We start from the raw sequence: 18,871 nt of genomic DNA on the forward strand, positions 1-18,871 counted from the left end.
AATCATGGCTTGCTACGTCCGAGGCGGGGAGAATTCCTATAAAAAGGAGGGGCTGGGACTGCCTGGGGTCTCCGGTTGTGAAGCTTATGCTCTCCCTCTCAAGACGCATAAAGCTTGCTGCAGAAGAACCCTATCGTGTGTGGTGTCCTCATTCGCGGGCGATTCAGAGAACACTCACACCAAATAATTTTAAACACCCGTTTAAAATTCCATAGATAAATGACTGAGCTGGAATCTGAACCCAGGCCTAAGTCCCAGGCCCTCCAACTTAATCACCATGACAGTGTCCCCTCCACTACCCAATACAAATCAAATTCTTTCTCCCACACATTCACTTGCTCATCCACTCCCGTGTTCATCCTTGTGAATCGGTAAGATGCCAATACATGCACATAAGCTCCCTACATTGAAAAGGGAGTCTGTTTATTCGTGTTCAAACTTGGTTGCAGGCACTGGCAGCACCTATCAATTTTCTCACCAATCTCTGGATGATGGAGAAAAATCACCTCACCTGTTCTTCTTCTGGGGACATGTTAGGTCTGATTAAGTTTGTCAACATTCTGGCCCAAGATGGATAGAATCCTTTGTAAGTTTCAACCTGGCCAGGTTGGTTTGGTTTGGTTTGGCTTGGTTTGGCTTGGTTTGGTTCTGGGCTAGTGCTGATGCAGTCATTTAGCCAAACCCTCTGTAAAATACTTCTGGAATGTTTCTGAACCATGTCACCAAGTTAAACAATGATCTCACTAACAATCTTGAAAATAAATATCCAAGAAGGAGTCTGTCTGTCTGTCTGATGAAATAGATGCTTTGTGGTGAGCACACTTTGATCTATAATTTAAAAAAGAAATTGAATTTAATCCTGGCCCCATCCTGTCAGTAGGATAATGAGATAGCTACTGGGTCTTTTAAGTTATAGGAAGAGATTGGATCTGGCATATCTATCTATCCTATCTCCTTATCCAAATGTCTACATCTGTCATCTGACACATATAAAGAGGAAATATTTTAATTTTCTGGCAGGAACATTTGTAAAAGATAATCCTTCTATATTTTACCAAGAATCATAGAAACTACCACAATGCAATAACTTCTATAAACTACTTAGAAATTTATTATGTGTTTGATTGTTATTATTATAGTGTATGTGTGTACACCTGACATTAGGAGGGGAGACGCATGCTGCAACATGCATGTGTGGAGGTCAGAAGATGTTTGTAGAGTTTTTTTTTTCTTTCCTCCCACCTTTCTGTGTGTTCCTTGGGTTGAACAAAACAAATACTTTTACTCACTGAGTCATCTTGTCCACCCAAATTGCCTACTTTTAATGTGAATTTTCCCAGTAGTGTTTCCTCCCAGCTCAGACAATGGAGATTTCAGGTATTTCCTTCCTGTTCATGAAAGTAACTGACTCAAAGCCAGCTCAGAACAGAGCAACTCACAAAAGTCAGTCTGCGTTTTCACAGTGCTTTACCTCAGGCTGAGCATCATCTAAGTTAAAAAACAAAAGCAGGCTGTGGAAATGGCTCAGTAATTAACAGTATCTGGTGCTCTGTCAGAGCTCTGAAGTTTAGTACCTAGGATCTATACTAGGTGACTCCATGGGCAACACACACACACACACACACACACACACACACACACACACGAGTCTTAGTTAAGGGTTTTATTGTTTGGATGAAACACCATGACCATAAGCAAGCAGGGGAGGAAAGCGTTTATCTTGCTTACACTTGAATACCATAGTCCATCATCAAAGGAAATCAGGACGGAAACTCAGACATGTTAAGAGTCACAAGCAAGTACTGGCACAGAAACCATGGAGAGGTGCTGCTTATTGGCTTACTCCTCCTGGCTTGCTTAGTGTGCTTTTTCATAGCACACAGGACCACCAGCCCAGGGATGGTCCCACCCATATTAGACTGGGCCCTCCTACTCCAGTCGCCAACCAAGAAAGTACACTATAGGCTTGTTCACAGTCCAATCTTATGGAAGTGTTTTCTCACATATGAGTCCCTCTTCTCAATGACTCTAACATGTGCCAAGCTGATGTAAAACTAACCCCCACATATATCTATACACATAAGTAAATGATAAATCTTTAAAAAACAAAAACCCAAATACACGAACATAACTCTGTAGGTAGCTGTAATGGTTTGTGTATGTTCAGCTCAGGGAGTGGCAGGATTAGAAGGTGTGGAGTACGTTTGTCACTGTGGTTATGGGTTATAAGACTCTCATTCTAGTTGCCTGGAAGTCAGTATTCTGTTAGCAGCCTTCAGATGAAGATGTAGAACGCTAAGCTCCTCCTGCATCATGCCTGCCTGGATGCTGCCATGTTCCTGCCTTGATGATAATGGACTGAACCTCTGAACCTGTAAGCCAGCCCCAATTAAATGTTGTCCTTTATAAGAGTTGCCTTGGTCATGGTGTCTGTTCACAGCAGAAAAACCCTAACTAAGACAGTAGCTGAATGGAGCACTCTACAAAAAGGCTAAATACTCTTTGGAGGATGACCAAGCTCTCATGATGGCCGTGGTTTCAGGTCACAGACCTCAGGAGACATCAATAGGCAAATTCAATTCCTTATACTGTGACCCCCATTACTACATGCTTGCTAACGGACCATCATGCTTTGGATAAAATGATTACCACACTGTCTTCCTTCCCCGCCAGTCTTCAAGTTGATGGCAAGTAGTTTGCATATGTAAAACAAAAACTGCATTATTTTAGGATTCCCGCTGAACAGGAGCATGAAGAAACTAAAAATAGAGGACAGGCTCCATTTGTAATGATCCTGCCAATCTGGACAAACATACATGACTTTTCGGTAGGCATAAATCCATTCCAAGTCAGACATTCAATCCACTCGTTGGAAGTAAACCAGCTTTGAAAACCTTTAGCTTCTATAAAGGGGGGGTTGGGGGGAGCTGGTTTTGAATCAGATGGAATAGGTGCCAGGCTTGCATATTCTTGTTGCAAGAATATTCTAAAGACAGAAACATAAGAACATCTATAAGGACCCACTGTATGTATGCCTCAGGGTTTAGGCTCATAGGATTTTAATATTAAATAGATGCATATTTACCATGCTAAAATTAGGAGGAGAGACCCATCCCAGCTAAGCAGTTAACTATAAGCATCCATCTGAACTGACAAGAAGACAGGCTGAAGATTCCGAACACAGAACCCAGAAGCTTCTGGCAAAGCTATCTGCCGTGAAAGCTGCTTGACTTCTCATCTCACGCTACCCCACATCCTGCCATCTGCAAATGTCATGGATTGCCAGGGTAGCAACATGCATACTTTCTAAGACATCCCTAAAACATGGTTGCTCGCAATTGGGCATGATTGCCCTGAATCCAGGGAAAAAGCACAAAGCCATTCTCCCGCTATGGATTCTCATAACGAGAACTAAGGACAAATCATTCCAGAGTCACTGGAACGGCAAAACTCAGAATCCACAAGAAAGTACTCAGGCTTCCTAGGACATATTTTTAAAAAAACAGCATAAAACCACCTCCTCGTTTGGTGTTTTGCATGAAGAGTCTTAAGCACGCAATTCCTGTTGTTTGTTTCTGGTAGATTTATGAGACTCACGGAGGGCAATGCCCTCGCTGCAGCATCACACCATTCTTGCATGATTAATTGATGGCAAATCGCTGCACAGGGTGCCAAGATCACTGGTAGGAAGAAGTCATTAAAGAAAATTAAAACTCTGCCAGTACTTTGCTTGTAAATGTTTCCTCCCAAGCCTTAGAGCACCAGGTTAGGGAAAGGAAATGCAGCCACACCTCCAAGAAAGCAGAGCCTCCTATGTTTCTGCTGCCTGATCCCTGGGGTCTGAAATCAAACCAAGCATCTAGCACGCTATGCTTTAGAAAGGAAATCTGAGGAAATCTAGAGTGATGGAGAAAAGGGGGTATTTATATTTGGGGGTTAAAGAAATGGATCAGTGGATAAAGTGCTTGTTCCTCAAGCATGAGAACAAAATCCAGGTCCCCAAGACCCATATAAAAGCCAGGTATAGTGGTATCTCAGTGTTGTGCTTCTTAGTGGGCAATAGGAGGATGCCCAGAGCCTGCTGGTAAGCTAGCCTAGCTGAAATAATGGGATACTTTACAAATATGATGGGGAGTGAGAGAGGAAGACAACAGACTTCAACCTCTGGCCTCTGTATTTGTACATATATGTGTGTGCATTGTATATATACAGGCATGCAGGCCACATGAACACACATGCACACATACACAAAAAAAAGAAAAAATGTTGTTTTAGACTTTGAAAAGCTTTACTGTGTAATTGTACAAAGAAAGACTCAGTGTTCTATCTTACATATTGTGAAACTTTTGGGCACCTACAGTTTTTTCTAGGTAAAATCTTCCAACCAAACATATCAAATGAAATTGAATTAATACTAACTATATATATGTATATATATATATATACATATATATGATATTTGACCCATTATCCAAGAAGAGTGATTTATTATGACAAATTAACATCTGCACAGTCTTATTTATCATCTTGCCCAAGGTCTGATCACAGTCATTTCCCCTCCTTAGCCAGAATGTGAAATGTGTTTCAGTCTGGCAAAGCAAGGGGGTATACTTCTACAGATGACAGCACGCTCACTCTGCAGATGGCTATAATAAGTGTGTGATATTTCAGGCCACATTTTAAGGCTGACAAGCAGAAGGTCGTGCCAGGGAAGTCAGTTCACACTCTAGGAGTGTACTTAGCTAAACAACCCCTAATTGTCTTGCCTGGGGAGAGACACTGGACTGTTAAATAGGATTTAGCAGAAGAAAAGGAGCTTATGACAGTGTTTCCTCGGCTAGCCACCCACACTGAATATATTGGTGTTCGCGATATTTTATGTAAAAAAAAAAAATAATGCCCTGGTGATGAGCTAAGCTGGCTTTGATGGGACAATTCTTATGTGGTGAGTTGTTTATGTGTCTTCTCCCTCAAATGGCAGCAGTGGGTTGGTTCCAGGAGGCTCAGCTAACTTAAAGTATTTTATGGAAAACACATTTTAACTTGTTTCCATCTACTACACACAGGCATGTGGCAGTTACATGTATCATGTTCTAAATGAAGAAAAAAATCACTAATGATGGAAGATGTTCTCTAGCATTGTATAGAAATGCTTATACCAAGTTGGCACGCAGGGCTTTAGCCAGTTTTGTTTTTGTTTTTTTTTTTTTTTTAAGTGAAACATAAATTCAGGAACATATAGTTGAATATAATTGCCTTATTTGAAAGGAGGAGGAGGAAAGTGGAGGAAGGAGGGAAGAGGGAGAGGAAGGAGGGGAAAGGAGAAGGAAGAAGAAAGAAAAGAGGAGGGGCGAGGGAGAGGAGGAAGGAGGAGGGAGAGAGAAGAAGGGAGGAGGGAGAGGAGAAGGGAGGAAGAAGATTTTGGGCCTCAGTTCAATTCATAAATATTTACCTGCTATACACTGGACTCTGAGGATGGTGTCTGTGAAAGTGTAGCTAATCAAGGAGACACATGGAGTTTCCCACCCATGTGACGCCCGTTCTCTAGTGGAGTAGACAAGGATCACTACAATCATCGCACGCGTAATTAATTCAAGTCATAAGGATGAAGAGGAGCTGCTTTCTGGTGTACCCAGGCTTGGGTTTTGTGGGTTTGCCTGGGACTGACGGGCACAGACTGTTGGGGGGAATCAGTATTAAGGAGAACTTAAGTCAGAACTTTTAAACCCAAGGTAAGACGCGGTCCGTATCCATCTCCTTCTGTTGGCCGGCATCTTCTTTGCAGTAAGAGAACCCACTCAAAAAACTAGCGTGATCAGACATTTGTTCTGGGACTGTGTTTATGGGATGCATCCACTGGGGCTTGGCTAATCTAGACAGTAGGCTTCCATCTGAGACGGAAAGCTTATTCTTATTGTCAGGATGTCCTACATCTAGGTACTCTCATTTGGATCTATCAATGTGGTTGGTTGATGAAACTTGTTCCACTCTAGACAGAAACAAAAAGAAACTCAACATTGTGCTTTGGGGCTTCCCCTGGAGCACAAGTCTAATGATACAGTGATACACTACAAAGACTCCTTAGGCCATGAAGTTGGGTATGGGTAAGGAGTTGAAAGTAAAAACAATCAAAATCCATTGCACAACATTGTGAAATAATCTGTGAGAATATCTGTAAAGTGCCTCTCATGGACAGTTGTCTCTTTAACATGTTTCCATCTTCAGGTTTTTAAAAAACCAACCTATAGCATTCCCTCAATCATATCTTAAGCTCCTGGCTTTCCAGTGTGTGTTGGGAGGCATAGTCATGTTATTAGCACATTATTTCTGAACTCAACCCAAATGGATTATTTCCATAACAATGAAAGGAGAGATGCTAACGTTCCTCAGATGCTCAGGCATCCTAATCTTTTGTATGGATGGGAAAACCAGGACTATGAGATCACACAGCAGGAGGATCCCAACTCTAATGGCAGGCATTAGAGTCAGGGTCTGAGCTGAAGTCTTTAAACAACCAGGGGCAGGTCAGCAATGACATGCCCGGTCTTGCACCGTGTCAAAAAATCATCCAAGAAAAATGTTAAAATACAGGTCAGATATTTCCTTCTAATCCTCATCCAAATCATATTTCTTGGTGGAAAAAAACCTTATTTATTGCATGCAGCAAGAAACCGTGACTTGTAAGTATTAACCATGTAAGAAATGCCGGCTATGGTAACTGTCCTTTGAGCAACACATCCTATCCAAAATATCTTATTTTTGTTAGCTTACAGTTAGGTAATGGCCCAGGCAACCCCACAACAGGGTTGGGGGAATGGGAGTTTAGGGGGTAGAGAATGTCCTCAAATTTTAATCCACAAACCTTGGACTCTATCACCTCCATTTAACTATTGATTTATGAATACATCTTTTCACTGAAACTGAAAGACAAAGCTGCCTTATTTGAGGAAACGGTGATCTCACAAGGCAGCATATGAGATCATGAATTCAAATGTAATTTGAATGGCACAAGGTGCCATATAGTATTACATTGTTAATCCATCCAGGTGAATTAGTTGACCCAAAGGTGAATTGATTTGGATAAACATTCTAAGGCTAAAAGGGTTTAATCTTCTTCATCCTTCAACTCAAGCAAAAGGTGGGGGGAGGTTTGGAAACCAGTATCTGAAGTGGGTAAACTGTAGTTCCCTGCCTGATGTTATTTTTAATGTTGTGAATATGCGTGGAGGATATGCACACATGTCAATGCAGGTACACACAAAGTCCAGAAGAGGGCACTGGATTCCCCCCATCCCCAAGCTGGAGTTACAAGACGTGAACACCAGGCATGGGTACTGGGAACTGAACTGTGATCCTATACAAGAGCAGTACAAGCTCTCACCTGCTGACCATCTCTCCAGCCTGAAGCTACCTGTTTAATCGGTAGCTTTATATCGGGACACAGCTAATTGTATTCTTCACATATTATCTATGGCTGCATTCTTGAGCTACAGGAGCAGCGTTTATTATTTGCAATGAAGAGCCGGTGGTTCAAATAACTTAAGTATTTACTGCATGGCCCTTTAAGAAAAGTCTTGAAACCTCCCAACCAGGTGGCCATATTCTTCTTAGGCAAAGTTAAAATGATTCTCAGTTGAACCCATCATATTTTAACTGATTCTAACAAGGGGACCTTGGTGGTTGGGGTGCGAGAGGTGACAGTTCCCAGAATCTGATAGGGCAATGGTTCCTTACCAGGGTTGGATCATGGCCCTAACAAGCCACTGTGATCTGTGCAAATAAGCTTTATCTTTCAGGGGTATTTAGTACATAAATGGTCATAGACAACTCTTCTTTCAAATCTAACCGTTGGTCACTTTGACTTTTCTAGAAATGCCAAATATATGACACAGAGGCCACACATGTATACACATGCATGTGTTTTTGTTTTGTTTTGCTTTCGACATTAAAGGTAAAGATGAGCGAAGACCAAGCTGAGACTCTGTAGCGGTTTATACTTAAGCAGCTTGTCCAACCCAAGTTGGAACCTGGGGTGCGAGAAAGAACAGCAGCCACAAGGCTGGCTTCCTGCCTCTCATCCACCCACCCGCTGGTTATGCTCTCCTGCTGTAAACTGGGCTCTGTGTGCTAAGGCAGGATGGCCCAGGCCCAGTTGGCTCCTGTAGCCAACCTGCCCCCAGAGAACATGCAATCAGGAAGTTGGCATAAGTGCTTGTAGCTCACCAGACTCTACCAGCAAATGGCATGTTTCCTTTTCCTGGTACAAAATCTGTAAAAGGCTAAAAGTCAATCGTCTATAAAACTGAGCCTTTGAGCTTACTTCTTTATGTTTCCGCTATGAAGTGGGTTACTAAAAACAAGCGATACTGTGGCTTCTTCAGCATCACCTACAATGGCAGGTTTCAGAAGAAAGACGGAACTGCCCACTGGTTTCAGAATTTTTACTTCTCCGAACTCCTATAGATATATCTGCATAATAATTTGCTGCCATAATAAATGTTTCAATGCCTTCATTGTTGTTTCATTTAAACAATCCAAACCACAGACATCTAATATCCACCAATCACAGGGGAAGCTCAGAAATCCCAAAGCCATTTAATGACGGCCTAGGCTGGCAAGCAGAGCTTAAATTTCTTATTTAGGCTGTAGTAGAAAATGAGCTTAAGGACTCCATATTTCCGACTTTAATTTGAGTATACAGTAAATAAGCCCACAGAGTTGAGATTTGCTGCCCTAGTTCCTGTGTTATAGTACAGGCTTGATAACACAAAAACTTATGTCTATAAAGGTAGATAGGCCAATTTAACACAATGTCATATATTTTTTAACAAAGTTCAACTCACTGCCTTAACTTCCTCCCCCACGCCCCCCAAAAAAAACCAAAGTAGGTAAATTATAGCTCAACTTCAGTAGGTTAAAACAAAAATTAGAGCTTCCATGGCATCTAAACTATTGTAGGGAGGGAAGTCATCACCTTCGTCCCTGCTAAGGGCTTAATTATGCTCCTTGAGAGGGAACACACCACCCCCTGGTACCTCCATATGTTTGGATACATGGCCATCAAAGAAGTGTGTTCGTTTAGGCCCTTGTGTAATATAGCTGATGCTCTTATAAGGAGAGTTGCTTAGAACTTGAACAGGCACAGAGGGGAGATTTGCCAATACACAGGGAGAAGACGATCAATCAGAGAGAGAGAGACCGCCACAGTAATCAAGCCAGCCAGCATCCTCATCTTGGGACTCTCTAAAATTCTAAGGATGTAAATTTCTGTTGTGGAAGCCACCAGGTCTGAGGTACTTGGCCTGGCAGCCCTTGAAAACTTAAACAACTCTCTTTTCAAACGCACCTCTGTCGCCGAAGCTGATGGACCCTTAGGCCAATTTCAGTTTTATGGGAAATGGCGTTAAAGCCTCCAGCATGGCTTCTTTCCACTCAGACTGCCCACATAAGGCGCCAAGTTCTGAATTCTAGAATAGTTATTAAGCATTGGAAATGACCAGGTTCGCAACTGTTTGAAGACCAAGAACTATAGCATAGTTTTAAATTTCAAAACAGTTATGCTTAGAAAGCCTGTTACTGAAAAGCCTGAAGCATGTATCTCTATTTGTTCAAGTAAAAAGAAAAGAAATTGTCAACAACATATCACCAAGATGAGATTTGCTGAATACAGGGCCCTTAAGTCTCAAAATGTTTTTCTGGGCACCAGGTTCTAATATGTAATGAGAGAAAAATTCCTTTGGAACCAAAACAATGAAGTTACTCTTGCAGCTCAGCCACGGGAATGCTTGCTTGCTTAGTGTGAAGGAAGCCCTGGGTTCAATCCCGGGCACCATACACTAAACATACAGTGATACAGGCCTGTCACCCAAGCACTTGGGAAACGGAGGCAGGAGGGGGGAAGTTCAAGGTCATCTTTGGTTACATAGGGAGTTTGGAACCAGCCTGGGCTTTCTTACCTCTTATAAATAAAGGTACTCTTTTGTTCCATTATCTATAAGACTGTCACAAACGTATGGGCCAGTAAGGAGGCTGGGAGAGTAAAACAGCTCGCCACACAAGCTTGACGAGCTGAGTTTGATCTCTGAAACTCATGGGAAAGCAACTGGTTGTGGTGGTTTGAATGTGTAGTTCCAGCCTCCCTAAAAGCAGGGTGAGAGGCTGAGACAGAACTGTCCAGAAGCACTTGGACCAGTTAGACTGGGGCACACAGCATGGCAGAAGCAAGAGAGACCCTGCCACAACAAGGTAGGAGGAGGAGTCGACTCCCAAAAGTTGTCTCCTGACCTCCACACATAGCCTCGATTCACACAAACACATACTCTCTCTCACACACACACATCACGATGCACAAAAGCAATAATTTGAATGGACCCAATCTAAATTTTATTTTACATATGACATAATAATAATTCTGGTATATCATCCAAGGCAACATTTTGGGTTATCTGAGTACAAATGGAGTACTGAGATATTAAAGATTTTTAAATAAAAGAAGAGCCTAGGCGCTGACAGATTTTAGATCTCCATACCATAAAATGCTTTCTTCACTGATTGATGAAAAGAACAAGTAGCAGACACTAGCTAGATGCATTCAGTATAAAGTAGAATTCTAAAAGCTAAGAGGAATAAAAATCACAGTAATAAGATAAAATGACTTTGGATGGGGGGCTTTAAGGGTAACGCAATTGGGCATTTCATAGGACCAATTGCATAGCAATTGCCCCACAGAGACTTCATTGTTCAAAGAAATTCAAACTTTTTGTGGTCTTGGCTGGTATCCCTCAGAAGAGGGCAAGAAAAAAAAAAGTCCTTAAACCAACCATCCATCCATTATAAATAAAGTCAAATGCCCATTTGGATTTAATATTCAAATATCCAAGAATTTTGTTCATGAAATAGCTTCCAAAACTAGAAAGTAAACTTCTTTATGGTGCTACCTTAAATATTTAGAAATAAAATGGAGTTATCATTAGACATTAGAAAACCACATTTTTTTTCCTTGAGAATAAAAATGTGTCTCCTGGGATGTAACTGAAGCTAGAGGCTATTTATGATATCTGAAGATGCTCAGGCCCCAAGAAAGACTTGGCCACAGAAATCCAAAACCTTTAGAAATTGCTTCCAAATGGTAATATTAAAAGAGGAAGGAGGGGATAAACAAAAACAAAATCCTGGCCCTTAATTGTGAGTATCCTGCCAGGCATTACATACAGATGTATTCCACGTCTCCTCCAAGGTCTCTTAAATGTACAGGGCTGTGTGGCTCTTAGGGAAGGGTTGGTTCCGTGCAATGATTTGAGAACATGGGCTGCAGAGACAGTGTGCCCAGCTTGGATTCTCGGTTGTTCTCTTGCCAGTTCTGTGACCTCGGACAAGTTGCTTTGCTGCATCCGCGTTTGCCCTCCGCTGAGATCATCACAGAACTGGGTTGGTGGCTGGGTGTGTTAAATGGTTCTCTCCATGGAGAACCTGTGTACAGGGGCTGCAAGCTGACCTGTTGTATAGTTACTGCTGCTGCTGGTGGTGGAAGAACAACTCAAAAACTAAACTAAGTCAGAGCAGAGAGGGAACTGAAGTGTCCTGGTGAGGTCGGATTGAAAGAGGAAAAAAAGAAAACATTAAAAATTCCAGTCTAGGTGACTTCTGAATGTACTCGTGAACTTTATTTTCACATACATTTTTTTTTCCATCAGCTCTCCTACTTCAGAAATCCTTATTTTTACTCCTCTGAGCTGGACCCAAACATAACATGGGGCCAGACAAGAGAATAAACGATTCTTAGGTTCCTCCTGAAACAGAGGCCCTTATTCCAACAATAAAACAGTACAGCTTTCATCAATCACAGTTAAAGGCATATTTAGCGAAACTATCGGCCTAGGACATCGTAGGCAAACACAGCTAGAGGACTGTGCTCTACGGGACTCCTTTGTGGTGGTCACTTAAAATCCACTCACTCAAAGATTCAGAAGTAGAACACCCTGCCTTGCCCGAGCATCAACTCAGCACTGAATACTGTACCCGTGGCTTGCTTCTGCCCATCCCAGTCCCCACCCTCACCCTCACCCCCACCCCCATCCACCCACCCCCGCTACTCCTGGCTCCCACAAGAGCATGTGTGCAGAGTGCTCAGAGCCTAGTAAAACCCCTACCAGCGGCCAACACTGTATGATTTTCAAGCCACAAAGCTATGCAAGTTTGGAATGGGTTGAACGATCTTAGCTGTCCCTGACCACCCCTTAAAAAAAAAAAAAAAAAAACCATTTTTCATTCCACTGTCTTCTCTCTTCCTGTTCTTTGACCGTCTTCTCTCTCGACCAGAAATTACTTCTCATGGTAAAATAAGCAAACAGGTTTTGACTAGTGCAAGTTTGGCAGTAAACAGATCTGACCTGACTCCTATTTCTATGTCCTAGGACGTTCCTGAGAGATCTAGGCTAAAGTTGACCTTCCTCCCTCTGGTCAATGTCCTGAGTGTTCTTGGTCTCCACTGGACATAGGATTGATTTCTTAAGCAAAAAGTCAATTTTCTCAGCATTTCGATTGACTCCACCTAACACTTTCTAGGCCCACAGAACAGCTTTGTGTCCAATCACTTTATTTCCTTGGTATGTTTTTTCTATCTGCCACAAGAATCCCAAAGCTTGAGATGTGGAGGCCCGAGGTGAGAGAAAATGATATCCAAGGAGCAAGAAGAACACTTCTAAACAAAAGACGAGTGTGGTTTGACTCAAATGGAGTTTCTGAATTATACCAATGCCAGCATGCAAAACCACACTGACAATAGCACATAAAACACTGTGCATAGCAAGCTAATGACTCAACGCAGCGAGGCAGCGTGTGCCCCACAGCAACATCCGGAACCTGGGCTCCACGGGACTGAATCCCAAGATAATGTAGAAGACGGGCTTCTATTTTCTAAATTTTGTTTGCGCCTTCACTTTTTAGTTCAAAGTATTCCATCATACTTATTTTTTTTTAGACTTAAAACAATGTTTTTAAGAAGGATTTCATTCTTTCCAAGACAACGCTATAGTAGTGACTAAGCAGTGTCAAAAGTCGGCCAGGGCTAAGGCTCAGCGTTCCCGGGATCAGTCATAAATCAACTCACAGGCAGTGTCAGAATGACTGCTCCCTAATTGGAAGGAACCGAATGCCTTTAAAACTTTTTTGTTGCTGAAAAATGATCCTCCCAACTGAGAAACTAAGAATATATGTTAAGCCCGGAAACAAATCTGTGTCCAGTTCTAAAGCTCGCTGTAGCTCCTGATTGTTTTATGTTTCTGAAACGTGGCGTTGGGGGAGATTTATTTCCTATCCATGTGGCCAGCCGTTTGTTTATGCGATTGCCCGCCATCTGTTTTTCTGAAGGGAGGTTTCAAGTTCTTCTAATTCCCTACCTCCCATCCCAGGGAAAACAGTTCAAAATGGACAGAGATTTCAATCATTTGGATTCACACCGAGTTGGAAACCCTAGCTGCCCTTCCTTTATATTTGGCAAATGCTTTAATGGGGTTAGCAAATTGTGTTCTTACGAGGTACTTATGGGGAGACAACACCTTTTTTCACAATGACAAATGATGTTAACAGTTCCTTCCTTAGTGTTTAATAGTACAACAGAAGACTTCACTAATGTTACAGGAAATCACCCGGATAGACAGTAAAGTCCTGTCACAAATCCTGTCCATGCCATCACAAATCCTGTCCATGCCTTTTTTTTTTTTTTATTTCTGAGTGTCAACCAAGACACACATCAAGACGTGGCAGGGTCTAACTACAGCGGAGAATAAATACCAAAGTGTACCACTTTTAAGTGGCGATCACTTAGCCCACGGGCCTAAAACACCGCTGTTAACCATGCCTCCCTCTCAATCGTCCTGATCCTTCAACCCTTTAACAGAGTTCCTTATGGTGTGGTGACCCCCCCCAACCATAAGATTATTTTTGTTGCTACTTTATAACTCTAATGTTGTTACTGTTATGAATTGCAATGCAAATATTTGTGTTTCCTGATGGACTAAGGTGACCCCTGCAAAAGGGTCATTTGAACCCCCAAAGGGTCACAGCCCACAGGTTGAGAACCACTGCTCTAAGCCCTCCCACAAGGCCTCATTTGTTTAGATACTTAGGAGTGCAGGGGGCTCAGGCTTCCCAAAGTAACCTCCAACCCATTGCTACCACCATTCCTAAGCTAACTTCACTGGGGTTCATTCACTCTACAGAGGAGCCAACCACTCAGAGGACCAATTTCACATTGACATCACACAGAAGATGTGTAAAGAATCAATTACCATTTTTATAAGACTCCTTGCTGTTTTCTTGGAGAGCAGGTCTCTGATGGCCCGGCCCCGTTGTCCAGAGTTCAGAGTTGACATCAGGAGGCTGAGAAATGTCTATCTTCAGTTCTGTTGGACTCTCACTAGTCCTTGCCAAATCAAAATGAGACCCCCCCAGGGGGTGAGCATCCCAGGGGACCCCTGATGGGTTTGGTTTATTGGACGTGTTAAGTGACATGTGTCCAAAAGCTTCATTGATGAAAAATGAATTTTCATGACACAAACTCTCAGCTCGATTAAGTTCGGTTACCTGTATAAAGAAATACAGAAAAACACAGTAATTTCTTTAGCAATATAAACAAGTTTCATGAAGTATTTATTTAGCCCATGAGCCTGAAAACTCTTGTTCTAGAAATCACGAATTTAATAAAAATGAGGTTAGGAAGAAATCTACCATTTAGTCTCCTCCCAACCCCTCTAAATGAGCTAGAACAAGAAACTCCAATTAGCCATGCACAATGTATCTTATTTTTAAAAAACCGGCAGAGTTCTATGCCATCAGAGAATCTCCACTTTATTTTAATCAAAGCAATCAGTGTCTCCACGTTTGCTAGGTAAGAAGGCTGAAAACGTATCCTTCAACAACGCACAAGAAATTTGCAATAAATGTAATTTAGCAGACTGGAAGGGGGAATCAGATGCAACATAGTTCTTTCTTATAAGCCTGTTAACTTTGACAGCTTTATGCACTATCAATAAAAGCACATATGCGGCGCAGAGTGCAGGAGCTCTGCCCAGACAAATGGAACTGTCAAGCAATGTTACAATGGATGCAGAGGAAACCAGGGGTCTTCTAAGTGATTTTACCCACTCCGTCCTTCATCAGGGCAGTTCATGATAACTTTTTAGTGAAATGGATTTTGAACTTGCTATATCCAACTTTCAAGGAGCAAATAAGCTTCCCACATCAGTTGTTCAGATCAATACTCACACACGAAGAGCTAAATGATCTATGACAACACACTGCCATACAACACGATATATTATTATTAGTCTATCACAACAGATCATTTATAATGAGTCCTTCCAATACCAAGAAACCAGCATGTTCACAATGGATGTGTCTCCAGGTCAACTCACCCTGATCATAATCCTTTTCTCCATCCTTTTCTTAGGGTAAGGGTGTCTCAGAGCACATAGCCCACCCTCCACCACAAAAAAGCCTAGGACGTTAAATTTTCTGTATCTCAAGTCAAGAAACATATGAATTAGTTCTAAACAATATTGGCTTCCCCCCCCAAACTCAGACACTTTTGCAAGCTCTTTCTCAAGAACCAGGAACACAGATGTTTGGGTAAGCCCAGGGTAGACAGAGCTAAGGCATACCTCCTTGCTCCCTGGAGAGAAGACGGCTGGGAGGCTCCGCTGGCGACTATGCTTGCAGTGGCCCAGCAGACCCTGCTGGGCACGCATCCTCTGTCTCTCCCTCTCCACCATCCGCTGGCCCTCCCGTAGCCGCTCGAGGCTCTGCTGGTACTCCTGGAGTTGGTGGTCCAGCTCGCTACGGTGGCGCAGCAGCAATTCCTCCTGTGACTGGCACTCACGTTCCCGAGCCTGCAGCCAGCTCTCTTGGGCTTCCTGCTCGCGCTGTTGCTGGTCACATGTGCGGTGCCAGCGCCGTTGCTCCTGCTGGAACTGGTGTTGAAGCTTGTGGATGTTGGCCAGCTCTTCCCGCTGCTTTTCCAGGTAGCGGGATTTCTCCTGGTCTTGCAGGGGGCCACCTCGGAAGGAGTGGCTAGGGGCCAAGCTCTCCCGCTGCTGTAGAACCAGTTTGTGGATCTCAATGTGACTGTCCTGGATGGTCAAGGCAGCCTGAGGGGATGGGGGAAGGGTTAGAAGAGGTCAAATGAGTAAGTACAGACTTGTGTTACATATGGGGTGGTAAGGGGACCCCAAACGCTATGGTTAAAGGCTTGGTAGTCTGCTGTAGAGTTGGTGGGAGAAGGCAGAACCTTTAGGAGGTAGGTTGAGTAGATAGTCATGTAGAAGTGGGGGTGGTGCATACTGTGTATATGTGTGTGTGTCCATCCTGGAAGGGGATACTGGGACCCAGTCCTCCCCCCTCCCCTGTTCTTGTATTTTGGGGTGACTAGCTCTGTCTACCTAGTATCCCCACCATGAAGTTCTGCTCTCCCCAGAGAGGTGGCACCAAGTGGCCATGTACTAAAACCAGGAGCCAATGTCAACTTTTCCTCGGCTTGTTATTTGGGTACTTTGTCAATAAGACACCAAGCTAGCACAGCTTGTGGACTCTTTAACTCTTGATCAGAAATATTTCTAAAACATGGAACGCTTGCTGGGTTATTTCTTTATATCCTGTTCCTTCCCAACTTAGATCCAAGGAACTCTGAGCTTTGAAATAGGCTTGTCTATAGTCAGTATCACTGGCCTTTCGTATCTAAGAGTGTTTGGTCCCGTGACTCCAGGGGATTGTCAAAACTGTTGATGTTGAAGTCCTTAACTGAAATGGCTTAGTAGTAAGACATAACCTACCCATAACCCCACCCCGCTCCCAACTCTTGGAGTTGCCTCTAGATGGCTCGCGACACCTCATGTGCCGTCTTTACATTCACATGGGGAGGGGTGAAAGCCAACTGCTTTCCTGAGCCTTCTGGAACTGCTTTTTCCACCTTTTCGATCCAAGGTTGGTTAGATTTCAACCTAGCATAAAAACCTCACAGCTAAAGAGGGTTGATTGTTCCCATTCTTGCTTTTGGAGAAGTGACTGCTGGCTGCTGGTTGTTGGGTTGTATTTAAGTCACTCCTTTGGATATAAACTTAGTGTGTGAAGTCACAGCACTCTGAATTCCTGTTCTAGTCTCATTCTCCTGCTGAGGTCCCCAGTCAATCGTTCGTGGGAATTTAAGAATCTATATAAACACTGTAGTATCCTTTATTTGAGTCCCAAACCAGAAATTACTTGAGCTTTATATATTGCTTTCATGAAGACATAAAAATAAAAGTCAACTATTTGGAGACTTTTGGCAAATACTCTTTTTATAACATAATACCTGAGAATTACAGTTAATGCCATTTTTAGGAGCTATGGAAGTGGGTGGAACTCGTCTCCTTACTGCTAGGTTTTAGCATTAGAGTGAGGAGGTCATACAAAAGATAAATCTAAGCTTAAAGTCATTGTTTACTGGGTGTCTAACAGGAGGCAGCTACAGTTAAGGAAAAATAGATACTCTATATACCAGCAGACAGGGCTCAACACTAACAAACCATTTTGAGTCATAGTATCTGACTGTGAAGAACTTAGCAGCACCACAGGAAAGAATGACCAGGACCTGAAAAGATGCCATAAACCAAAACAACAATAAACCCGCAGTGAAGACTCTTGGAAGCTTTTAATTTTGAAAGTTCCCATTTAAAGTGCAGTCATGTACAGAAGGAACCGATGACAAAGAGACACACACCGGTATGAACATATAGCTTGACTCTAAATGAGAAGTCATTACCATCCTAAGAATAAACTCAAATTTTTGCTTCCTAAGACATTTTCAAATTGCCCATGTAACACGCACCCTGGGAAGATGAAGATTTGCCCATTGGTGTGTGTGATCAGCAATTTTCTGTATTTCTGAAAGTTCACAAACTAAGATGGTTTAAATTCATACTTGCCTTGGAATGAGACTCAAAAATGTATTCACCAGGGCCTTTTGAAATAAAATTTGTATTTTTAAATTTAAAAAATAATTGGAAAAATTTTTTTCATGGTCACTCTTGATGAATGACGTTGGAGAGCTGTCATAAGAAGAGCAATGGCCATCATGGAAAATGGGTACTAACTACTGTGGTCTTTCAACATAGGATAATTAGCATTAAGAAACCACTCGCACCCTGCTGGCCTGAAGCATACTGTAGGTCCTACCACCACTTAATACCCTAGACTCCAAGGTTATCCAAATGATAAAGCCAACAAACCCCTAGTTTGCCCACCAAACGAATAAGTATTAGCTCTGTGTACGGAGTGCAGTGAGCATCACTTAGTGTAAGCATAAGGAGCTTATCATGTCTGCTTGAGATTGAGACACAGTAATTTTTCTTCCCTCTCACAAGCATACTCTGAAGACTGGGTATTGATTTCCACATTTAACATTTACATTCAGGAATTCTTAATTCACTCTCACCTCACTAATCTGGGTCCTTTCCCTCTTCAGCCTGTCTATCTTCTCCAACACTAATAAAATGACCAATTGTCATGTTCAGAAATAGGTCCAAGTTCAGCTTCTAAAGAGAGGACCGCACCACAAAACAGAAATATTTCACACCCCATGTCCTGAGACCAGCTCAGAGAATCTATTGGAGACATTGCTATTTCCTATTTGTAGTCAACACAGTGGTTCCAACCTTCCTAACACTGCAACCCCTCGACACAGTTTCTAATCTTGTGGTGATCCCCAACCATAAAGTTACTTTTGTTCCTATTTCATATCTGTAAGTTTGCTTCTGTTATGAATCATAACATAAATATCTGTCTTCCCTGATGCTCTTAAGCAACCCCTGTGAAAGGGTCGCCAAGGGGTTGAGACCCA

At 42.5% G+C, this 18,871-nt stretch overlaps 1 protein-coding gene across 3 annotated transcripts in view; it reads right to left on the reverse strand.

Annotated features, from left to right (window-relative positions):
* The window catches only part of Arhgef28 (Rho guanine nucleotide exchange factor 28), a 297,229-nt gene that overhangs the window by 17,979 nt on the left and 260,379 nt on the right, over positions 1-18,871 (reverse strand). For all 3 annotated transcript variants that reach the window (XM_029468326.1, XM_029468327.1, XM_021180313.2), the window contains 2 exons: positions 15,660-16,145; positions 14,289-14,583 (listed from right to left, as the gene is read on the reverse strand). In XM_029468326.1, the coding sequence (XP_029324186.1) occupies positions 14,289-14,583; positions 15,660-16,145 (781 nt within the window). The remainder of the gene's footprint in view (positions 1-14,288; positions 14,584-15,659; positions 16,146-18,871) is intronic.

Source organism: Mus caroli, chromosome 13, assembly GCF_900094665.2.
Source record: "Mus caroli chromosome 13, CAROLI_EIJ_v1.1, whole genome shotgun sequence".
Lineage (NCBI taxonomy): Eukaryota > Metazoa > Chordata > Mammalia > Rodentia > Muridae > Mus > Mus caroli.